This window comes from Macrobrachium nipponense, chromosome 11 (assembly GCF_015104395.2).
Source record: "Macrobrachium nipponense isolate FS-2020 chromosome 11, ASM1510439v2, whole genome shotgun sequence".
Taxonomy (NCBI): Eukaryota; Metazoa; Arthropoda; class Malacostraca; order Decapoda; family Palaemonidae; genus Macrobrachium; species Macrobrachium nipponense.
Window position 1 is genome coordinate 95,131,433 of NC_061087.1, and position 26,884 is coordinate 95,158,316.

Here is a 26,884-nt window from a genome sequence, read left to right on the forward strand (position 1 = left end):
AAGCATGTAAGCCAGTCATGTAAGCTTCCACGTTGACACGGGGCGTTGGTATACGTAAGCTTGAGCCGGGAACAGGGAAGTCAATACTGCAAGTCGCCTTACTATACTAGCAGCTCAACTCTGCAACAGCAAGCGTAGCCCAAACAGCGGAGGTGAATTTTGACTTCTTCACTTTTCTCGTGTGATTCAAGGTGTTAGGTTGTTAGACTCGATTAATTTGTGTTCTAGTAGCAGCTGCTTTGCCCCCGTGTTGTATTTTAAGAGGTATTTTGTGCGTGTGAGGTTGGGAATATTGTTCTACGCTTTAAATAGAACTGGTTTTTTCCCGTAAGCTAGATTCGTATAACTACGCCTAGAAGCACAGTCTTAGTGAGTCTGAACAGTACTAGTTTTTGGATAATAGTTATTCTAAAGTAATATTGTCTTGGAAAGTTACCGCATGAAATCCGGTTGAGTTTGAGTTTCAACAATGTGTCCAAATATCACTAGACAGAGCACAATATCATTTGTTTGTTGTGATATACATATACACTGATAAATTTTAGAAATGAAAAGTGCCCTTGTTGTATGAAATGGAGTATTTCAAAACATATTACTATTGCGTTCTCAAAACTGGTCACATGAGTTTGCTACCCGATTAAGGTTTGAAAAGTAGACATTTCCCATTCAGCGCCGCAGCCAAGATAGTAATAGGAAAGGTAACAAAGTGACTAGGCTAAAACCAGTCATGACTCTTCGACAGTAGGCTGTCTATACGCTAGTCTAACAGTTAGTAATGCAATGAAATTCTCCTGCTTTGGTAGGACACTGCTTTGGTTAGGTTAGGTTAAGTGAGGGTTAGTAATGTTCATCGCCAATATTGAATTGTGCTTCGAAAACATACATAGATACAAATGCTAAAAATTTCAACACCTTAATATCTGCTTAGTCAAAATCGTTGTTTGCTTTCTCCAGTCACACTGGGAAACTTCAACTACACAAGATAGTACCATATTTCAGATGAGAACTTGATCTAAACGAATAAATATTCCCATTCTTGTAGGTTAAGGCCTAGACATGAACATGGACATAAAAAAGCGAAAAAATGATAAATGGGAAGATGGAAGCCTTCTGAAGAAGGTGTTCGGCGTGGTCTTCGATGAAAAGCTTGTTTTCGGCGTCGATCCTTCAAAGAAGATCTTGGATTTCAAGCACCCAAAGGAAATGGAGGTAGGGTGCTCGATGTAATGTTGATAATTAACTCAGCAAATTATTGTGCATGTTTACAAGGAGACAAAACATTGGTTTTAATGTAAAAACATAGCAATATTTGCGCAGTCTTTAACCGATGGCTCCTCCTTTAGTGATTTTTTAGGCTCTAGGCCTAGTTCTTTTGACAAGCCACTTTTAGTATTTACAATTATGCTTGCTAAATTGGGCATGGCATACTTACCTTTTCAAATCCTACATGTACTACAGTGTGTGAAGTTAAGGTTTCGGAAAAAAAAAAAAAAAAAAAAAAGTAGTCACATAGAAAAATAAGTTACATTAATCTTTCCTAGGTATAGTGAACCGCGGTATGTATCCACCTTTGCGGCGTGTTTAGTAAAAGCATGGTTCTACAGTCCCGTTGGGGATTACCTTAAAAACATAAACAGACTGTAATTATTGTAAAGATAAGGACCCCCAAGAAATAATTGAATTCTTCCCTGTGACTTTATTACTGGCCACCATAAATTAATGTGATTTTTTTTTTCTTAGCCAAAATGGTGACTTTTTCTGTGACGTTTCCTAGCCAAAACTGTTACCGTTTTCTTGTTACTTTTTTTCATAGCCAAAATTGGGAGTTGCCTGTAACTTTTTCCTAGCCGAAATTGCGACTTTTTCAGTGACTATTTCCTAGCCAAAATTTTTACGTTTTTCAGTGACTTTTTTCCTGTGATTTTATTACCGGCCTCCAATGTTTCTTATCAAAATTGAGGGTACTAATTGCTTCGAACAGGAACTACTCCAGCTGAGCATTAATGACGAAGGACTGACCGCAGCAGAAGCGGAGGCAATGATAGACAAAATAGTCAAGTACAGCGTCAGGACTCAGCATCCTTACTTCCTCAACCAGCAATTCCACGGCATCGATGAAGTAGGTCTAATGTCAGCATGGCTCACCGAAGCTTTAAGTTCAAACCAGTAAGTTCCTCTACTGATTATTAAAAGCTTTTTGAAAGGTAGAACAGCCTTGATAGAAGGCAGACAGTATTGCTGTAGTTTGTAGAAAATTAGGTTAGTATATCTTGGCAAACTTATATCACGTGAAGCACACATAAGGGCAATAGTACAAGTGGATTCACATACTCTCTGATTACATTTTTAAGGAATATAACATCTGGCGAGATATCCTGTTGCATGGAATGTTCATTGTATTGTTTAACGAATGATGCCAGTGATGAAGAGCATGTATATATTCGATTTGTTTGTGTTAACAAAAGAAGGAAGACGAAGGGTGGGCCGATACAAGAACAATGCCATCTCTAGTATAGGACTAGGGGGGGTTGCAAACGCTTTCTGAATAGTAAAAGGGAATTAAAAAAATTAATTGGCCTAAGAGGGTAAAAGTATCTGAATAAATCATAACAATATTTAAGGCTGATGTAATGCAAATATGATATAAACAAAATAATCTTCAAATAAAACGTTGCTAGGCTTGTGACAAAATATATCCTCTACTACAAATACAAATTCAAGTAATATACAGACTTCGTTACACCCTCCCTGTGCTGATTTTGTCAGAGGATCTCTCTCTCTCTCTCTCTCTCTCTCTCTCTCTCTCTCTCTCTCTCTCTCTCTCTCTCTCTCTCTCTCTCTCTCCATTGCATGATGTCGTAGACAAACATTTTCGTTATAAAAATAAGGGAACGTCAGAAAGTAAATTGCTCCATTAAATATGATAATCAGCCCATCTTTTTTTTCTTCTTCTTTTGCGCCATGCTTCTTTGTTATAATTCTGAACTGTTTAGATCTTAACGGCAATTATTTATGTATTTGTTTAATATTTTCATCCGTTTTCTTCTTATATTTCTTCTTACCCGTGTCACACTAAACCCGTTGCTTCCTTTTTACGGGAATTTAATTTCAAAGTAGTTCACTATATTAATGGTTTTTCTGGTCCGTTCTATTTGATTGGGGGTATATGATGATGATAAGTTATTATTATTATTATTATTATTATTATTATTATTATTATTATTATTATTATTATTATTATTATTATTATTATTTAATGGATCATGATGATATAACAATTTTAATGGTGCAGGAAAATGAGCAGAGGAATATATAAACGAAAGGTCTCCAAAGCTAGCATATTTTTCCTTACGTAACATCCCTAGGTGCAGTGAACTCGACAGTCAAGTTGATTTTGGTACACCATGACTAAGCACGGGCTCCCCTGCCCAGATTTCGCTACGTAACATTACGTTATATTCTGGGGCGCCTGGGCTGCTGAGTGGTAAAGCGTTGAACAGTATACAAGTATCCAGTGACCAATCTTCCGTGATGAAGGTTTGAAGCTAATTTTCAGTTTAGAGGAAGGTTTTGCTCAAATGAAGCCGGGGATAGACCTCGCAAAAGTGTAGGCTCAGTTTTTGAGAGGCATAAATCCAAGATTGCTGCCTCCGGCTTATGTCAGACTGTACTTCATATATATATATATATATGTATATATATTCAACGAAAAAAATAAAATAATACATGTCTTAAGTCCTACAACCAAATCCTGTATCATAAATACTGTGATAGTTATCAAATTCTAAATCAAATTCTAAATCAGTAAATTATATATATATATATATATATATATATATATATATATATTATATATATATATATAGATATATATATATATATGTAGTATTTATTTTACTGAATCTTTGAGAAATGAAATTTGAGTTAGAACTTGATAATATCACAGTATTTATGATACAGGATTTGGTTGTAGGACTTAAGACTCCATGTCATTTAATTTTTTTACTTGAATTTCGGGAAATTAATTATATTGATGCGAATTATTATGATGCTGAACTGGGAGATGACGTGGTAATTGAAATAGGATATTTTTTTTATAAAAGCTGCAAGATTTTTATTAGCGATTCAGTCATGACTTACACGCGTTCGTTAACATTAAAAACTGTTGGAGATAACTTAATTTCAACATCGAATATGAAATCCTTGACCTCATAAACTCATAATCCGACACCAAGAAGGCATTTGTGAGAGAAAAATTCCCAAAGATATGAAGTTTTATAGGTCTGACATAAACCAGAGGCGGCCATCTTGGATTTAGGCCTCTCAGATAATTAGCCCACACTTGTGCGAGGTCTGTCCCCAACCTCATTTCATCAAAGCCTTCCGCTAAACTTAAAATTAGCTTCAAACCTTCATTCCACGAAGATTGGTCACGTGATCTATCGGAGGGTCCTCTACCATGTTGATGTTGATTAGGTCTAGAGCAGGGGGTTCTTGCCAAGGGGTATCCATACCCCGGGGCATGGGACTTCTTGATCTCTTGGATATTTGCATGTATTTGATTTGAATGTGTCAATGTATACATGGGTACATTTGATAAATGATTAACTATATAAAACTATAAAAACTTGTCATTTTCTTTTATGTTCTAGTCCTAGCTATTCATATCTAAAGTAAGCGCCTCAGTGGCGTGATCGGTATAGTCTTGGCCTGCCACCTCGATGGCCGCATGTACGATTCTCGGGCACTCCACTGAGGGGTGAGAGATGTGTATGTCTGGTGACAGAAGTTCACTCTCGACGTGGTTCGGAAGTCACGTAAAGCCGTTGGTCCCGTTGCTGAATAACCACTGGTTCCATGCATCGTAAAAACACCATACAAACAAAAAGAACAAAACATATCTAAAGTATGTATTAAACTAAGTATATTAAGTTATATAGTCAACAAATAGGACTTAAGTGGACTTCAGCAAAGAGGGTATGGAACCATATTGGGAAATTCATCGAGGGGTATGGAGTCATCAAGAGGTTAAGAGCCCTTGGTCTAGAGACAGTGGTGTTGACCTACTACGTGACTGGAGAAAATTTCTTGTTACCGGCTTCATTAAATTTGCATTTTTGAGCGCATCAGGTGCATTTTATGTTTTCTTGTTTTTTTTTTTTTTTTTAGGTGATAAGTAAGATGGTAGGGGATAGCTTAGAAAGTTAAGTATTATTAAGAGTAATGTAAAGTGTGGTTTATACACAATTTTATTTTGGTAAGGGTACAATTTTTTAACTAATATTTAACATTTGCTGTATACTCGTATATGGTATTTGTTCTTTAAAATGTTTGTGTTTGTGAAGCTTCTGACAATCCTGGTTTATATACTGGGTTAACCATTAATTTTTCACACGTATGTGCATATAGTATATATATATATATATATATATATATATGTAACTGGGGGGATTTCCCCCCCCCCCCCCCCCCCCCACCCCCCCCCCCCCCCCCCCCCCCCCGTTATTCGTAAGGTAAGCGTGGACACGAAACGGAAGGCAGACCCACACACCCCATTACACACACAGCCTCTCCCTCTCTCTCTCTCGGCAATCCCTCTCTCTCTCTCTCTCTCTCTCTCTACCTCTTTCTCTCCATTCTAACAGGTAATGAAAATGAGAGAGTTGCATCATAACATTAACGTTTATTAACAAGAATAAATCAATCAATGAACCAAGTAATCCAGTCTTACAGACTAACTCAAAAACAGTACAATGTCTAGTCACCAAAAAAACTGTCTACACCCCTCTGGGAATTCTTTGTCCCTCTGCATTCCACAAGTACCAGATCTGTCTGTTTCAAAGATACAGAACACATCTCGGTAAGTACACACAAGTTCAAAGACAAAGTTAATAAAATGGAACATCTTACAAGATATCAAACAAGCCATCCCTTTGGCTAAAGCACCTGAACACTTACCCAGACAACCGGACACTAAACACTTAATAAAAAACTCCCCCCGGGGAATGCCATGGCATCTTGCCTGTGACTTGAAGCCCTCTATCAAAATCCCTCCCATAGGCTTGGGTATGAACCTATTAAAGGGAAGAGGCACACACGCACATACGAACACACAGTTCGACAACGCCTCATATTACTGGCTACAACCAGTTTCCCAAAGGCACTTTCAGAAGAGTTCATAAACTGTCGTGCATTGACTTGTCGAACTAATCATTTTTATCTCACACCACCCCTAGAAACTCATTGATCAGCTACTCTCAGGTCGTCACTCCTGCACTGTTCTCCACATTCCACAGGTCACTGAGAACACATGGACAAATATACTATTAATCAAAAACCCTGGGCCTTACAGATAGCTCGGCCTCGCACAAATGCTAGCTCCCGCCTAGCAAAAGGTCGAACAAAACAGCTTATATAATATAAAACATTGGCCGGCTTAAAATAAAATACAAGCAAAAACTGCATATGTCTGGCATTATAAAATAAAGTCTTATCACGCTTTATCTCCCAATAACACAAGACGCATTTTCTCTCATATTTTCTGCATTAGGATTCTTGAATATCCCTCTTCGCTTGTCTGCAAGTAGCTGAACAGACAGCAACAGGCTATAGCAGGCTGTAGCAGCTGTAGGAAGACGGAATGCCTCCCTCATCGTAGAAGACTTCTCACGGCTTCTGTAGATCCCCAAAAAACACGCTGTAGAATTCTCGCGAACACCCATGTGTAAATTCTTGTAATCACCCTGGACAACATGGCAGCAACCTCTCTTCACGGCTGGTGGACGTCTTGCTGGCGTCGGGGAACGACTTTTTCCTTTGGGTGTGTGTTAGTATGTTAGTCAAGTCACTGGTCAATCTAAGAAAATTAACCCAAACATACTACTTCCATCAAACAATGATCTCAAAAGGTCAGAAATACTAACTGAACGTCTCCCAATTAACTCCCTTAATATGACTACCAAATCATAAGTCATTATCGCAACTCTCTAAGAAAAAAAATCAAGTTCTCCAACTCAATTCTTCAAACTCACACATCAGCACACACACAACTCAGAAATCACAGCAACTCCACGGAATTCTGCACTCACATTTCAAACTCGAATGTGCTCACAAGAAAAAAAAAGGAAAAGATAAAAATCGCAATAAGCCCAAGAAAAAAAAGAATCACGTAACACCCAGACCCAAAAATGTTCTCTCAAGTTCTGATATTTGAACAACCCACAAAATCAGTAAAAATCTCCAACTTTTAACAGCAAAAAACCCTTTACTGCTCAATAATTAATCACAATGAGACTTAATGTCAAACTCCCAATACTTAAGTAACAACCCTTGAAAAATTACATCTCCCGGTAAAATCAAATCTCCCGTCCAAAAAAGAAATGCTACTTAAGCTCAATCCCAAAATTATATCTCTCAAGGAAAAGGAAGAAAAATAAAAAAAAAATAATCACAAGTAGATTTCCCCCAATCACAAAATACATAATACATGTATAATATGCATAACTCCCGCGTTTTTCCCAGAAATGCTCCATGTAAAGTTATGGAATTTGCCAGAAAGCAAACTCTTACCCATGCGCTTTCGTGAAATGCTATTGTCAACATTTCCAGATATTGCAAAAATTCTGATCTATCCTCATCAGAGGAAAAAAGTCAGCACACGGCTCATCACATCACTTGTCAGCAGAAAAATCGCCTGCGGACGCATGCTCAAACAACAGCACAAAAAATTGTCCAGTCAGGCACATAAGTTTGGAAACTCATGATTCTCTAGAAAAAAGGTCTAACTGACACATTTCACAGAATTAACTCCAGGATATGACTAATGTGTTCAAAAATTTGTCTCGAAGACTTATTCTCTCAACATGACTTTGCCTCAAATTATATTTCTCCAAGAATAATACACTTGTGAACATAAAAAATGCACACATCTCCAAATGACTCTTAATGCAGTAATGACACTCGCCTCTAAATAGTCACGAAACCAAAAAAGAGAACCACAGAAATCTTCTCTTGTCTCGAAAAACTCCCATAACCACAAAAAAAAGGGTTACCCGCCCAAGATTAATTCCAACTCCATTATGAGACACCATATTAATAATAACACCACTCCGGTTATAAAAATATTTCCTCCATTTGGTTAATAACCAACCCCATATTATTCTCTCTTATTTCTCCAATAGCCACATGTCAATAAAAACAAAACAACACCACTCCAGGAATAGAGAATAATCACCTCTATTTCGGCAAATACAAAATATTTACCTCTATGTCCCCAATAACTCCATGTGGAACAAAACAAGGCTCCAAAAATATATCTCCAAAAAATGTGCACTCAAGGCAACTAACTCACTCACTCACAAATATTGCCCCATAATCTCCAAATATGTGTCTCCATTTGCAACAAAGATGGCTGCAAAATAATTGAACTAAACATAGCTCATATCACATTGGCAAATATCAAAAATGGCCAAAAATATATCTCCCATATATTATATCTCAAATATAACTCCAAAATAATATATACCTCCAATTATCTCTCCAAAATAATATATCTCAATTATAACTCCAATTCTCCAAAGAATAACTCAATTTTATAGTCAAAAACTATAAAAACTCTCTCCATTTAGCATAACTGCTAAAAAAGGGCAAAATCTCGGCAAATAAAACTGTCTAGAAAATGCTAGAAAAAATCACTAATGTGCCACAACTCATTATAACAGAACTCCAAGTTCACAGTGTCTAAGCCAAGACTTCTCCATATGCACTACGACATAAGTCACTAGAAAACTTAACCAAGTTTCCTATCTCTCCCAAATTTGTCACAAATACAACGAAGGTATTGTGCAAGAAAACTCACAATTTCTGGAACACAAATATCCAGAGAAAAAATGTAGTGCCACTACGTATGCATTCAAAACATGCAAGAAAAATTCTCCCATATATTTCTCTATAGCATCAAATAGCTGAAACACAAACACGTTCCCGAACAATGACTCTAAGTCATGAACTGAGATAATATTCACACTAACTGGAGAGAAAAAATAAACTCAAATTCACCCATGGTAAAAAAAACTTGTGTCAGCGATGGCTAATTTCCAAAAAAAGGAGAAAAGAAAAATCAACGGCATTATCAACTATCTCCCGTAACTCACTAGATGTCAAGCAATTATGTGCTGAACTCATAAAAAAAGGAAAAAAAAATAATGTGTTGTTAGTTCCTCCCATATTCAAAAAAGATTTCACCTCCCTTGATAGCATTACGGCACCCACGTATTAGTATAAAAAAAATCCGTATCAGAAATATTATTATCACAAAAATCACCAAACAAAAAAATTGCTATCATCAAAATCATCAGTATCAGTACAAAAAATATCACCAATGTCAATGCTTGTCCATTCTCCAAAAATTCAGCAAAAAATTCAGCAAAAATTCAGCAAGATTCCACACAAGTCACCAAGATTCAGTCAGATTCATCAAGATTCAGCAAAACTCATCCCCGTGAATCACTGAAATATTCTCCAAAGTTACAAAAACTCAACAAATAACTAAGACAAGACTTCTCCCATTAATTCATTGTAATAATTCTCCTTGAATAATTATCTGTAATAATTATCAACTAATCTCCCATGAAATATCTCAAAACTCTCGTAAAACAATTCTCCCGTAATGATAATTATACTTAAGCAAACCTCCCGTGACACATCTCAAGTACAATAATTATTAATAATAATAATAATAATAATGACTCTCCATAGCAATAACTCTCTTGCAAAGATCTCAAGTAAGGGTGAAATTCAAATAGCATACACTAGTATTGCTGAATCCTATGACATACAATTTCTCCAGCATGCAACACCATGACATAACACCATTGCCACACAACACAGATACAACACCAATCATCGGCATTTCAAAGTAATCTCTCCAACACAATTAAAAAAAATAATCTGTGTATCCCCCTTATATTTGTGTCTTTCAAGGCACAAGTAAAACATATAACACATCCCGTGCATGTTAACTACTTTTCCCCTCATTCACGGAAAAGAAAAATCTCTTTTTATTTCCTTTTCTCTTCATCCAAGAGAGAGAGAAAAAAACTCTTTTCTAAAAAAAAGACTCTACGGGCGTTTCACTTCATCAATTTATCAATCAGCTGATATCTTAGCATCCAATGTCAAGGCCAGACCCATCTCCAACACAAAGAAAAAAAAGGAAAGGGGGAGTTCACCCACACTGAGAAAAAAAAAGGTTTCTCCCCCCCTGAGAACAACCCCTCAGTCAAGCGACAGAACAGCCCGAGGTATACACAATAGTACCCCCATCTCCCCTTGAACAGTGTCTGAGGACCCCCTCCCAAGGCATACACTAGTGCCCATCCCTGCACTATCTCTTGAGGGAGGCCAGTAGTACCCTCGCAATACCCTCCCTCGAGGCAGGCCATACTCCCCTTGCAATGTGCTGAGCCCGTAAAATTGTGGCCGCTGTGTCTAAGCACAGTTCACATGCAAAAAACACATCTCTATACACTCTCATGTGTTTAAAACAAAGACGAATACGTCTATCATAAACACGTGCAAATAAAGAAAACACGTCACTATGGGCAAAGACAAGAAAAATTGTTGACCTCTTGAACCAGTCCCATAACCCTGAAATATTTAAACAAAAACCCTCTCCCTTTGATAAACAATAGTTTTTTAACACTCACCACTCCATAATGGGAACAAAAGGAACTCGAAATTCTCGTAAAACACGGCAGTGTTATATGCATTAAACACAACACCCGCACGGGTATCTCGGAATACACTCGTCATTACACAAGCAAAAGTCACACTGGGTGCGCTCACTGCTTCTAGGCTGACTCCCTGGGAAAAATGCTGAGTCTAATAAAATCCTTCCCTCCCTTTAGCACAGTTAACAGACAGATATTTTCTCATTTTTTCTCACTAAGTAACTGAAAACTAACAGTTTAACGATTTTCCACAATCCCACCAAGGCTTTGTTGTTCGAAAACTATCGCTAAGCCATAACCCCTTTTATTTTCTAACTGGCCACCCATCTCTACATTGGCGTTCCTAGGCATAGAAAAGAAAGAAGACTTTTATATCCCCTCTTAACCGTCTGCCACCACTGTAACTGGGGGGATTCCCCCCCCCCCCCCCCCCCCCCCCCCCCCCCGTTATTCATAAGGTAAGCGTGGACACGAAACGGAAGGCAGACCCACACACCCCATTACACACACAGCCTCTCCCTCTCTCTCTCTCGGCAATCCCTCTCTCTCTCTCTCTCTACCTCTTTCTCTCCATTCTAACAGGTAATGAAAATGAGAGAGTTGCATCATAACATTAACGTTTATTAACAAGAATAAATAAATCAATCAACCAAGTAATCCAGTCTTACAGACTAACTCAAAAACAGTACAATGTCTAGTCACCAAAAAAACTGTCTACACCCCTCTGGGAATTCTTTGTCCCTCTGCATTCCACAAGCACCAGAGTCTGTTTCAAAGATACAGAACACATCCTGGTAAGTACACATAAGTTCAAAGACAAAGTTAATAAAATGGAACATCTTACAAGATATCAAACAAGCCATCCCTTTGGCTAAAGCACCTGAACACTTACCCAGACAACCGGACACTAAACACTTAATAAAAAACTCCCCCCAGCGAATGCCACGGCATCTTGCCTGTGACTTGAAGCCCTCTATCAAAATCCCTCCCATAGGCTTGGGTATGAACCTATTAAAGGGAAGAGACACACACGCACATACGAACACACAGTTCGACAACGCCTCATATTACTGGCTACAACCAGTTTCCCAAAGGCACTTTGAGAAGAGTTCATAAACTGTCGTGCATTGACTTGTCGAACTAATCATTTTTATCTCACGCCACCCCTAGAAACTCATTGATCAGCTACTCTCAGGTCGTCACTCCTGCACTGTTCTCCACATTCCACAGGTCACTGAGAACACATGACAAATCTATTATTAATCAAAAACCTGGGATTACTATATATATAAATATATATATAGATATATATATATATATATATATATATATATATATTATATATATTGTGACAAAGTGCCAAGTATCTGGTTACTACACTTACCATTCATTAATTGTTACCTCACAACAGCCAGACACCTGAACCCTCATCATAGGTACTAAACGACTGAATACTCTAAAGGCAACAGAGATCCCTTAACAACTTACCAGTATTGCAGAAAATCAGACTAAGTCCACCAAAACAGGTGTGAGGTAATCTTGTGAGTAATCAAGTTAATCAAAGGGCATCACTCCACCAACAACTTTAAAAGTCTAAGTATTTCCCTGATTTCAAAAGTCTAAGTACTTCCCTGGTTTTAAGTCACTTCAAGTTAATTGAAGGAAAACAGATCAATTACCACTCTATGTTTCTACCTAACATCAATATAATCATAATTAAATACTGGTGTAAAATAAAGAAAACACTTATAAAAACTTTAAATACAAAAATTTATCATTAAACTCAAACTTTATAAGTGAAATTCACAATATCAGGGAAAATTACAGTTATTTGAAAACAAAGTAAAGTTCAATTAATTCTTGAATCAATTCAGTAAAATTAAATCAAAATTAACTTATCACAAAATTCAAGAAAATTAATTCAATCAAAATTCAAAAGTGCTAGGCAATAATTGAAATTTGGAAATTAATTCACAAGTGCTAAACATCAATAAAACTTGAAAAGAATTCTAAATAAATGCAAATTAATTCACAAGTGTGAACTTCAATTAAATGTGCAACGATTAAGTCATGAAAATAACTAAGTTAATTAAATTGTGAATGCAAATGAAAACACAGAAAAATGTGGAAAATGCCATAATTGCAAAAAGTACTAATCACACAGAATATAAAATAAAAAGACACCCTTCAATAAGAAAATGGATAAATGCACTTCAAATGAAACAAACACAAAACACAAAAAAATTGCAATGTGTAAAATTTGAAATTTCACCAAACCATAGTAACTATTAGTTATTAGTTCTCTAAACCATTGTAACCAATAGTTATTAGTTTTTACCAAACCATCATAACCATCAGATATTAGTTATTAGTTGCAACTAATAAAAATATAACACACTTTACCTTGGTATACCAACTTCTTTCTTCAAAAAAAATTCACCAATTCACAAAAATAGGCGCCGTTACACAAACTTGTAAAATGTTTGTTCAGATTCCACAAAAAGCACTAAATTACACTAAATAAACACTGAGAAATATCAAATCTGAAATCGACAAGTTACGAGTGACCATTTTACGTTACGTTAATATCAATTATGGCGAGGCAGAGAGAGAGAGAGAGAGAGAGAGAGAGAGAGAGAGAGAGAGAGAGAGAGAGAGAGAGAGAGAGGGAGATGTCTGAATGGAACGCGGTTTTAAGATGCAATGAAAACTCTTCTCTTACGGAAGCTGGACAGTGGAGATGACACAAAACATTTTGGGTAATAATTCTTTCTAGAAGCTTCGAAAGTGACGCAACTTTACAAACAAAATGTGAAATCTGCATGCGGTTTTGACAAAGACGAACGCATATGAAACCATTCTGCTCAACAAAGTCATGTACTCGACGAAACAGACTCGAGCAAAAGTCACTATCAAATGTGATGGCAGAATTCCCAAAACACAGCGATGACCTTGAAGTCCCTAATCAAACGTGTTGACAGGTTTTGAAAAACAACTCTAGTTTCAAACGGACAAAGAAAATCTCTCTTTTTACATTCTATGTTCTACATTCTTTTTATAATAAGTTATGTGAAACCTGAACACACATTTAAAACATCCTATCTCTAAGCTATCTAGGAATCTGGAAAAATGTTGCCAAAATCTTATACACAATATTTTATACAGTCAAAGAGGGGATATATGCATTTGACAGTAGCAATATAATATATATATATATATATATAGATATATATATATATATATATATATATATAATATATATATAATATAAATATATATATATATATATATATAGATATATATATATATTGCATATTCAAGGCTGACATATAGGAAGTTAACTCTCAATAATCATTCATATAAACATTTATTATAATAAATAATTGAAACCGCTACAGCATTATCTCATTTAAAACGTTAACTCATTTAAAAATATCAGAAACACCACGACACGAAAAGAAACACGTAGCCGGACGGGGGTCTAAAAAGAGACTATTGAAACAAAATAAATAAATAAATAAATACGAAAAACAACGTAACGACAAAGGCCATCAAGAAATAAACAGCCGAGTAGATGTTTGGGTGTTTAATGATGGACCAGCCAAATTTAGCATTAATATATATATATATATATATATATATATATATCATATATAATATATAATATATATATATATGTATATATATATATATATATATATATATATATATATTATGTATATATATATATATATATATATATATATATATATATATGTATATATATATATATATATATATATATTATATATATATATATATATATATATATTATATATATATATATATATATATATATATCATTCAAGCTACAAATGTCCTTTAATATTTAATTCGCTCTAGCCGAATCGGTATGTCACTGTCGGTCCTGATTTCGTGCCTGTCCGCAGGACGGTGGTTCGATCCCATGAGGGGACGAAATTATTATCAACTAAAAAATTCCCCTTCGGTACATATATGAAAACATATCAATTCCGAGGTAGAGCGAATTAGATATTAAAGGACATTTGTAGCCCGAATGATTTATATGAATCACGGTGATGTGATAATTATTCATATATATATATATATATATATATATATATATATATATATATATATATATAATATATATATATATATATATCCCTTGAGAACAATTTTATTACTTTACTGATTATTCAACGTCCTCATTATTATACGTATAGGTCTAAATTTTATCATTCATTCATTCATTGTATATACATTCAACACTAGCATACGAGAGTGAGCGAAATATTTCAACCCATTTATTTATTCGACGAGGTAACGTTTCTATACCTCCCTCCCTTTCTCTCTATGTCGAAATAGTTTCATGAGCAGTTTGTATTGATTAACTCCATCTTTAGTGATAAGAGAGAGAGAGAGAGAGAAGAGAGAGAGAGAGAGAGAAACGATGTTTTTGTCGGAGTACTGATCATTGCGTGTTATTTCTCTCTCTCCCTGTCTCTCCACGCCGCCGCCCCACTATCCTTTCGCGACCCTATCGGTCTACTAGCAGCAAAGGATTTAATATGTCACTTCATACATTGATACTACTACTACTACTACTACTACTACCACCACCAGGATTCTCCAAAACTACCACTATCGCCACTAAGCTTCAATCGAATGCTGACCCACATCGTCATTGTCGTGTCAAAGCAACATTAATGCTGTTTGACTGCGTCTCTTTCCCTTGCATAACACGCAGACTGACATACCAAAACCAGGAAAATAACTATTTGTTTATTTAATGATTTATTCTCATCCCCCTTTTTTCGCAGACACACTTACGAGATCTCTCCAGTTTTCGTCCTTATTGAGAAGTTTGTCATCTCGAAAATGAACGCTCTAATCGGATGGCCGGAGGGAGATGGCATTTTCTCGGCTGGTAAGGCTCTCTCACTCTCTCTCTCTCTCTCTCTCAGTAACCATGACGTTTATTACTTTCTTTTAGATGTTATTTTTATAGTCCTTTATCTTTTACATGAATCCTTGAAAATACACCGTCAAGCATGTAGATCAAATGAAACAAGAAAGTCACTGCACACAAGCTCGCGAACATTTTTAGCGAATGGTATTCGCAACATACGGTTGGAATCGATAGACTGAAAGGGTGTCTGCCGTGAACTTGGGCCATGAACCAACAAACCTATCAGCAAAAGAAATAAAAATTATACCCGAGTTGCATACCAATGAAGGTTGATAGAACTTAATATGCTCCACGAATATTTGATTTTTTAAAATGATGGTTGCACATGTGTAATTTCGACATCTTGAAATTTAGACTCACGACGTATGCAGTGAAGAGAGAGGCTACCAAACCAAATAGTCTAATCCCAAAGATGCTAATAAAGTCTCTTTCGTGTATTTGTACGCTGTACATATACGTCGTTCAGAAAATCAGGAAGGTATAAAAAATCATATTACGTAAGCTTCATACGTCGAGTAATTATAACTTTTATCTGGTTACAAAAAAGGGAAAGAATTATTACGTACAGTGGTGCTCAAATCTCATGCGACATGACTCCATAAGATTTCGTTAAAAATTCACTAACTGGCAACCTAACATGCTCCATGTTTATCTATTATTTCAATGCGGAAACGCGATTATTGCATACAATATGGACATAATGTTTCATAAGAGTGAAATCTGTCATATAGTCAAAACTGTAAGAAAATGTCACGTTTAGCAAATTTCAGAAAAAACTCTCAGACACATTTTCAAAACTTTCGTTCACACATCGCTGAAGCATTTGACCAAAATGAAGTCGTCATCAAGCATCAGTTCAAATGTTAAATGAAAAAAAAAAAAAGCGAAAAAAATTGTCATAACATTCATAATGTTTCCAAAGCCAACATAAAATTTGAAATGGTCCTATTTGATTGCTTTTACACCTCAATGCTGAAAAATATGTAAATATGTATGTACAAAAGTAGAATGCACCCACCGATATCAACGTGTGAGCGGAGCGTGTGTGACGTATCAATTGTGTCGGTGCCAGTGTTGCCAAAGCGCGGAGAAATGACCAAAAGTGCGGAGAGGATTCGAGGGGGAGGCATTAAATGCAGAGCTGAGGTCTGCACGCCTCACGTATGCGGCGCTGTAGGTCCGCATAGTATATATGCTTTTAAAACTTTTTTTTCATTAATAAAAAAATTATTTAAATTATATAATATTTTTAAGAATACTAATATTTTGGAAAAATTAACCATTTTCACTAGTCTCGAGTGTTCGTGAGCCAATATCAGATACGATCATATACGATTTTCAATTAAGAACCGATTTTGTCAACAGCAGATGCATTCATTCTTTACGTCCAGCAATCTTCAATTTGCCCTTGTAATTATATATATAGGTTAGTAAAATTTGGTTAATTTGTGAAATCTTAGGGTGAAGACTGACTTAAATTAATGTAAACTTAGTCATGTGTAACGAGTTTTTATTTATTTTCTTGAGAAAACAACTGCAAATATGTATTAGGCAATTTCATTAGTTGAAGTGATTCAACTGATTATAACCGAATAAGTTTCGATATCAGTATGCTAGAAAGTGGTGTATTATAATCGTGGATTTTCTTTACATTAATGTAGCTTATTGATAAAAAAAGGACCAATTATGATGTGCTCTTTTCCAATTTTTTGAAACTCATAGCCCTGAATAGGGCATTCGTTTGGCTTAGGATTGGCACATGTATACCATAAATCATGCATAATATGCTGTCCATTCTCTTGGGGAAATATCTCATTTCAAAATGTCTGGATCATAAAAGGTGGCATATAGACCTACATGTTTCATATCGTTTTTGTCAGTTTACAATGTTTATGGCATTGATTTTAAGCCTAGACCTATGTTATATATTAGGTTGTTTATTATCATTAATACTTCAGCAAACGTTTGTCAGTTTACAATGTTTATGGCATTGATTTTAAGCCTAGACCTATGTTATACATTAGGTTGTTTATTATCATAAATACTTCAGCAAACGTTTGATTTAACATACAGCATATTACCTAAAGTGACAAATGTAGCTTAAAAAAGAAAAGAAAGAATAAACTACTTATGAATATCGAAGGATTTATGGAGCTTGTCAACTTCTCTGTGGGGAACGCAAAGAAATGAATGCAAAACCAACCGTTTTTAGTAAAGAAATACATTTTAGTGCAGTTTTTTGTAACTTCCCACTTTTTGCTGAAAACTTTATGAATAAATTTACTTGCCCTTGTTCACTTTGTAGCCTAATTTACGCATCAAATCATATACAACAATCATAAATATAAAACGGTAATTACACACACACACACGTATATTATTATATTATAATTATATATATATATATATATATATATATATATATATATATATATAATATAATAATATATATATATATATATATTATATATATATATATATATATCGAATGTAATAAACCAGCTTCAAGACTGAACATTGTCCGCGTATCTCGTTCGATTCTAAATTTTACTATCATTAAAGTTGCGTAATGTTTCACAATTTCGGAAAGGGGGAAATCTAACTCTAAAAAGGTTTAATTGGTAAACCCAACTCATATACTGGAAAAGATACGGTTAATATAATATAACCAGGATGACTATTTCGTCTAGTTAGTGTAGCAACATAACATTGCTTGGCAATTAACACACCTCCCGGTGCGGAGCTAGTTTCTCGGTGACGTGCGGACTTCGCGGCAACCGACTCGGTGCAACAACCATCACCCGGTGTAACATAAGTAGGTCTACACTGAGTAGCGACAATGAAATTATCTTGAAAACACTTACTTTATATGTGTTAGAGGAATATTTGGATTTTCATACACAATTAATTGCTATAATTCTTAAATATTAAAAAAATTATGGCATACTAATAAATATTCGCCTATGCAATTATTCTTTTATCAAAGCCAAGATATTGTTCTTAGGCCTAGGTGTTAGATTTCTTTACTTTACAATTAACAGTCACGTCTCCCTATTAACCATTTCTGGCCAGAAAGCAAATGAAGTTATCTACACATTCTTGTTCGTCAAGTTACCTTATGAAAGGATAAATTATACACCAAAAGCGAGGAAAAGGACTTTTAAGAAAATTATATTTTAAACCAGTTGAAAAACAAGTGTTCCTTACGCCTTGATATTAATACTTATGATATTTCGATTAATAGTCATCTTCTCCATATAATCAAAAGCCGAAAGCTTCAACATTCAAAGAAAACTTGTTTTAATTCATGTTCCTACATTGAAAATGTTATTATTAGGTCTACTGTCAATGCAGCTGACGAAGTTATGTTGACCAGTCCGAGGAGCATGTAAAGTGTGATTTCATTGATGGCACAGCTAACCTTATCACACCGCATTTTGAACTTAGCAGCGTAAAAACAGAAAATCAGTTCAAATCACACAGATTACGAATTATACCAATGCATAAAAGGGATCATATTTATATAACCATAAGGAAAATAGGGCAAGCTGTGAATTCACAAATTTTTCGACATGTATGACATTAGAAAAAAAAAGTATAACACTACTGGGCAACATCACGTTGAGTCTGAGAATCTGGACGATACATAAAGAATCATATCGCATGAGATTTGAGCACCACTACACTTAATTGTATGCATATAAGAGAGAGTTAAGCTCACGGTCTAGTGGTTAGGCTGTACATTTAGGGTGAATTTCAAGTAAATTATTATTATTATTATTATTATTATTATTATTATTATTATTATTATTATTCCAGGTGGGTCTCTCAGCAATACCTACGCTATGGCTTTAGCCAGACACCGGCATTGTCCAGGCGTCAAGAGAACCGGAGTGTTTGGCATGAAAAAGCTGGTTGCCTTTGCTTCTGATCAGGTGAGGGAAACGACGGTTGGTCTTTTCCATTTTCTGTTGAAGTTTGAATTTTCAAATCAATTACCCCTTTGAAGGCGTGTTCCATATTATTAGGAGTTTTTCCTCTGAGTGATTCTTAGTTTTCCTTCGACATTCTTAGAGATTTTTTGTTTAAAGCATTTGGCTTTGATGTTTCCATAAGGCATTACGTAATACAGAGATAATCGGAAATAATTTAAGCATATAGACATACTTTATGAAGCAGTTAATAGTTTAGTATACTCTGCTGACTATACTTTTAGGGAAATAATGATAAATAACTATACTCTGTTTTTTTCCATCTGTCCATCCGCCTGTGGTGTTTGCGTATGGTAACACTGCGTCCGGGGCTTTAAATCGTTACGCTAGGTGTAAGTTTTAGGTAAATAAAAGGATATCTGGGTGTACATCTGTAACTGAAAAGTGTTTTAATAATTTACTGTATGCGAATTACACCGTTAATATTCGAAATAGGATATTATTTAAAGCCCGGGACGCAGTGTTACCATGCGCAAACACCACAGGCGGATGGACAGATGATAACAAAACAGAGTATAAAAAAAAATTAGGATATCCTGTAGTCTTTGTCGACTTGACGTCACTAGACGCATGTGAGTATGTGTACGACGCGTGTTTACGTTTCTGCATACATCATATACACATTTATCCCTGTATGTGTAATTACCAACACTTTCCTTGTAACCAGTGCCATTACTGGATTCACAAAACCGCCGCTCTGATGGGCCTGGGTCTGGATAACTTGGTTCTCGTGCCAACGGACGCCAGGGGCAGGATGATCCCTGCGGCGCTGAAGGAGGCCATAAAGAAGACCAGGGAAGAAGGGCGAGATCCTTTCTTTGTTGCAGCGAGCTCCGGCACCACGGTCCTGGGATCCTTCGATCCTCTCGACGAAATCGCCGACGTCTGCGAGGGAGAAGGACTCTGGCTTCATACGGACGTAAGTGTAATTTAACTCTATTTCCTGAAAACCCTATAAATAGATGAAGGTGAATGAAGTCAGTGTACGTTTGACCATTATACGCCATTAGGAAGGTTAAGATTTCATATCAGTTCGTACGTCCATCTATCAGTCTAATTCAGAAACATTTTTACCAGAGCCAAATTAGACCTTTTGTCGTCGTGGTGATGTAGTTCAGAAAGACGATTGATTGACTGTTTGGCGTTGCATTTTATTACGATGGTTTAAATAGCTGTTAATTGCCCATGGAAATTATGTTTATTATATACAGTAAAGCATTATACCCTGCTCACTTAAATTTACATGCTCGTGCACTGACGTACAGGCACGCATTAAACTGCAAGCATAATGCATATATATATATATATATATATATATTATATATATATATATATATATATATATATATATATATATATAATTTCTCATTTGTCTAAATTTCTCCCCAACCTTAACTGAATTAACAAACCTAGAAAGAAAACTGTTGAAATAGCCACACTTCTTTTTTCTGTCCGTTCTCATATCCTAAGATATTGCTGAGGCTAGAGGGTTACAAATTGGTATGTTGATCATTAACCCGCCAATCTTTAACCATCCCAAATTGCAGCCCACTAGCCTCGGTAATTGTTATTCTATTTACGATTAAAGTTATCCTTAACGGTGCGTCTGGCATCGATAGGACAAGCCACCAGGCTGTGGTTAAAGTTTCGTGGGCCGTGGCTCATATGGTATTGATAGCGAGACCACCGAAAGATAGACCTATTTTCGGTGGGTATGTATGTGTAATGAGTATGTATATACAGCTTATGGGTATGTGTATGTATGTATATACGTGGTAAATTCTATAAAAAATATTATAACAGCATATTTTTTTATTCTGTATATAAATTACCTTATACTGTATATGTACTGAATTGTAAAATGAACTTTAAAAGGTGTTTTTTAAATAAAAGAAAAAAAATCGATAGCCTTGATTATGCGCTTTAGTGGCTGTACAAAAAAAACTTGATTGCGCCGAAGAAACTTCGTCGCATTTTCCACTTGTTTACTTGACCGGGATAATTGATCCGGACTTCTTTCAGGCGTGCTGGGGAGGAATTGTGTTGCTGTCCAAGAAGCACAAACACAACATGAAAGGCATAGAAAGGTGAGTCATGGCAATAACCTCTGATGCGTTAAATACAATGAACAATTGTATGAACGACTGTCTGAACGATTGTCGTTATCGACACACACACACACACACACATACTATTCAGACGATCTTCCCACCGATTTCAGTCTGAACAAAGATTTTGTCTCGGGAAGACATGACATCATCTCTAAAAGAGACGAGCGCGATAGCGTTATATCAGCAGACAAACACATACATTGAACGATCTGTGCATGACAGACAGACTTCAGTCGCAAGCAGCAACCTGGTCGTGACAGATTCCCGCTGAGATCGTTCAGACACGAAGCTCCGCCCACTTTTGCATTCAGACAAGCCCATACATAATGTTTTTGCGAACGATACAGACAAGCGTTCATACAATCGTTTAGTGTATGGGGCCCTTTAAAGCACAACTCTTAACTTATCCTTTTATTACCTTATCCACTTCTTCGTTCTATTTTCTTTTTTTTTATTATTATTATTATATCATACGAACGCATTTTCGTCATGTCATGCGTGTATGCTCCCGATTATGATGTAGGCCTACTACTTGTATATCACCGCATATGTTTTCCAGTGTTTGTATGACAATAAGGATGACATTGCAACATATATTAATACATTTTAGTCATGACTGCAACATTTTAGATTAAGATAGCGACTGGTTTTGATGGTGCTCGTGATAATGTTGTAGGCCTACAAGTTGTGTATCGTTGCAATGATTTCCTGTTTATAATGACAATATGACAGCAGAACATATAATAATAGTTTAGTTATGACTGCACTACTTGAATAATCATGGTGATTGGTTTGGATGGTGGCTTTTGTGATAATGACATTGCTTTGTCCCAGGTGCGACTCTCTTGCATGGAACCCTCACAAGATGCTTGGCGCGCCTTTGCAATGCTCACCGTTCTTCACGAAGCATAAGGTAGGCTGTGGGCTCGTTCCATATGAATAGGATTCATCTACTGAATAATATTTTGTTGTTTTATTACACAGTGAATGTCACTGGACAGTAGTACTACTCATCACCTATTATGTGCTATTTACCTTAATTCCATTTATGTATTTCTATAACGAATGTATTGTTTTTATACTCTTCTTCTACCTGTTATGATTAAGCCATGAAGAGCCTGATCTATGGGATAATTACGTTAACCAAAAGAGCAATAATGATCAGTAAAACAGTTACAAAATTATTGTTACATCAAGAATGGTTGCTTTATCAATGCTAAGAGCTTTATAGCATCAACCGTGAGCCTTGCCGAGAGAGAGAGAGAGAGAGAGAGAGAGAGAGAGAGAGAGAGAGAGAGAGAGAGAGAGAGAGAGAGCTTTTCACTGAACTCGGGACTTGAATCCCTGCAGGGCCTCCTTCGGGAATGCAACTCGGCGCAAGCGACGTATCTCTTCCAGCAAGACAAAGTCTACGACGTGAATTACGATATCGGCGACATGAGCTTCCAGTGCGGTCGTAAGCCAGATGCCAACAAGCTCTACCTGATACTCAGCTTCCACGGACTGGCGGATATCGAGAGGAAGATCGACGCTGCGTTCGAGGCCTCAAGGTGAAGATTGACTGTACACTATTCTCCTTGCATTTCGATACGTTTTTATCTATTTGTTATTTTATTAACTTTTTCCCTTATTTTAATAAGTGTGGTGTCTTCTCTCCGTACTTCGCTTTACATCGTCTAATTTATTCATTTATTTTTTTTATTTAGTTTAATAAATGTGGCGTCTTTTTCGGCCTTTCCCTTTCATCGTCTTACTTCTTCCCAATGGACATCATATTCCTTGGGAGCTTGAATTTCAAATCAGTGGCCCCTGTGGGTTTGTTCCATATGAATACGTTTCATCTTCTGAATATAATAATAATAATAATAATAATAATAATAATAATAATAATAATAATAATATAATAATAATAATAATAATTAATAATAATAAAATAATAATAATAATAATAATAATAATAATAATAATAATAAAGTCAGCACTAGCTATAAAAAATATAGTGGTAAACCTCTATGCAAATTTCTGAACTACGTCATCTCTACTTACAAGCAGCTTCTGAACCATCCATGCTTGTGATGTCATTTTTAGCTACAGACACTGAATCAATACATCTCCGAAACATTAGCTACAGATGATATATTGAATAGTCATAAAAAGCAGATTTTTAAGCATCACTTGCTATTTGCCTTATCTGTATCATATGCCTATCCCTCCTCATTTATTATTTCTCTTTTTAATTCCCTGGCGTTGTGGTACTATAGTAGATTCACATCAACCGTGCATCTGATGTAGGCCAGTCCCGTATGACGCTCCTGATTGGCTGTTGATGTTTCCCCTCAGGAGAGGTGGAATATACAACCTGCCCATGTGAACTCTCTCTAGAGACTGAGAGTTTCCAGCCCTGTGATTGGCTTAACCAAAGTCTAATATTAGACTTTGGGCTTATCAACAGCCAATCAGGAGCGTCGTAAGGGACTGGCCTAGACATCAGATGCACAGTTGATGCAAATCTACTATAGGTCGGTACTGAACAACTGAATATTGGTTTGCCAACATGAAAGTTATTTTTTTCCCCCTTCGAAATGGGAAGATATCTTCCCTAGAATATGCTTTTCCCGAATACCGAAAAGAACTCCGCTCCATACTTACTGTTTCCTTCTTAAAATCTGAATGCTTTAAACTTGCAAAAGTACTCAGTACTCTACCGTCGGTCTTGTGGAGCGAGTTAGTGACATGAAAGAACTGGCATTCGTTAAAGAGGCTTGTACGAGACGTGAATCGATTATTTATTATTAATCTCTCTCTCTCTCTTTCTCTCATCTAAGCTATCTGAAAGTAATGTTTATTCACGGGCACAATATATCATCATTACAGGAATAGCAGTGCAGCTTATGTTGAAATATATATATATATATATATATATATATATATATAATATCTATATATATATATATATATATATATATATATATATATATATATATACATATCAATCTCATGAAACACACATCACTCCTTAAGTTCATTTACAAATCCTGTTATTCATTTATTAGACCATGCTATATTCCCCATAATCCAGTTGTAGTACTAACTTCATATCCACATCAGCTATTTCAGCAAGAAGATCGCCAAGAGAGAGGGCTTCCGCCTAGTGGTGGCAGAGCCCCAGTGCACCAACGTCTGCTTCTGGTTCATTCCCAAGAGTCTACGAGACCAGGAGGAGACGCCCGAGTGGTGGCAGAAGCTATCCAAGGTTGGGAAATTGAGGATAAGCATGAGACTATATATATACTTTTGCCTAATTTAGGTGGCCAGCTTTCGTTCACAAGTCAGTCTTCTGACACTTTAATGGTCGGCCGTTCCTTGACAATAATGTTAATGCATTCTCGCACGCAACTGTCCGCGCGCCCACACGTGTACCTGCACATAATTGTGCACACACACGCATATAATTGTATGTGTATATATTACTTGAAAAAATTAGAGAAAAAAATAGGCCACAAACGTATAACCGCGTGCGCGCACACACACACTATATATATATATATCTTTTACTTCAAGTGTCGGTGCACAACTGGCATCTGTAAATTGTTTGTTAGTACTACCTCCAGTATTCAAATATCCTTTAAACTCGGGATAAATTCGAATTGTTTGGTATGTGTATAACAATATTACTCTAGAAAATTATTGTGTAAATGAAAATTGCCATTTTTGTAAATAGACTTTATTGATTTAAATAAAAAAAAATACACACCCCCAGATGTCTATAGAGAAATACACGCACTAAATAACGTTTTTCGATCCCCAGGTGTCACCAGAGATCAAAGCGCGCATGATGAAACAGGGCACCCTGATGATAGGATACCAACCTTTGAAGAGCAAGAACTTCGTGAATTTCTTCCGCTTGACAAACCACTGCATCCCGTGTCCCACGAAGGCCACCATGGATTACGTGATAAGCGAAATCGAACGGCTGGGAGAGGACCTCTAGTTTCTACTCCAAGCAACAAGAATCTGATAATTAAAGATTCATAGTAATGGACAGCAACTGCAGACAACCCTTGACAGACAGCGTGATCCAGCCAACTTGAGAGTAGTAACTCAGTAGTCGTCATGTTAATCATTAGGTCTAGTAGATAAATAAGTAGATGTGAATATGAAGGTAAAATCTTAAAGTTGAGAAGAGATCCAACATAGAATTTAACGCTAGAATAGGCTGCCCCTTCTCCGAGTTCGTGGAATAGGACGGGAAGGTATAATCAGGACCTGGGTGTAATGACCTCACGGTCTAGACCATGAATTCCTCATCGATCCAAGCAAGCGGGAAGCAGAAGGGAGGCCCTTTGGGGTAGGGGGTGGTGGGGGGAGGTCCGTGTATGTTTAAGCTTTACGCAAGAACTCCCGCGAAATATATATATAAAAAAAAATGCAATCATCACGTTATCAATAGTGCGTGTCCTACTGTGTAAATCATTAGTTATGTTTACGTCGATGGCAAAAGGTTATTAATTTTATACAGATGACATAGGTACCTAGGTTCAACATTTTAAGAAAAATGATTAGCTTACAGTAAAACAAAAATGTCAAGAATGACCAGCAAATAGTAAAAGCGATAAATTGGCAATGATTCTGTTTCATGATTTTATAACTATACTCTTGTTTTTTTCCATCTGTCCATCCGCCTGTGGTGTTTTCGCATGGTAACACTGCGTCCCGGGCTTTAAATAGTTACGCTATGTGTAAGTTTTAGGTAAATAAAAGGATATCTGGGTGTACATTTGCTACTGAAAAAAATGTTTTAATAATTTACTGTATGCGAATTACACCGTTAATATTTGAAATAAGACATTATTTAAAGCCCGGGACGCAGTGTTACCATGCACAAACACCACAGGCAGATGGAAAAAAAAACCGAATATAGGTCAACAGATGTTACAGCAGTATGTCGATGGAGAATGAACTGTATCTACTAACATTTTAGTAAAAAAATAAAATAAATACACAAATGTTGTCATGCGATCTCTGTTTATTTTCCTCTCTCGCGTCTCAATATTTGCCAAAATTGTATTTCCATCATGT

At 36.1% G+C, this 26,884-nt stretch overlaps 1 protein-coding gene across 3 annotated transcripts; it reads left to right on the forward strand.

Moving 5' to 3' along the window:
- Positions 1–26,821, forward strand: LOC135207534 (cysteine sulfinic acid decarboxylase-like). Of its 3 annotated transcripts, none has more exons than XM_064239358.1 (11): positions 1–152; positions 1,043–1,209; positions 1,982–2,166; positions 15,554–15,660; positions 19,522–19,637; positions 20,362–20,613; positions 21,717–21,781; positions 22,640–22,718; positions 23,156–23,355; positions 24,914–25,058; positions 25,614–26,821. In XM_064239358.1, exons 2-11 carry the CDS (start codon positions 1,057–1,059, stop codon positions 25,794–25,796), a joined length of 1,485 nt encoding a protein of 494 aa, XP_064095428.1. In that variant the 5' UTR covers positions 1–152; positions 1,043–1,056; the 3' UTR covers positions 25,797–26,821. The 3 variants fall into 3 exon arrangements, with proteins under 3 accessions (XP_064095428.1, XP_064095437.1, XP_064095444.1); XM_064239367.1 differs by lacking the exon at positions 1–152 and adding an exon at positions 171–264; XM_064239374.1 differs by lacking the exon at positions 1–152 and adding an exon at positions 259–369.
- Positions 26,822–26,884: the final 63 nt, after the last annotated feature.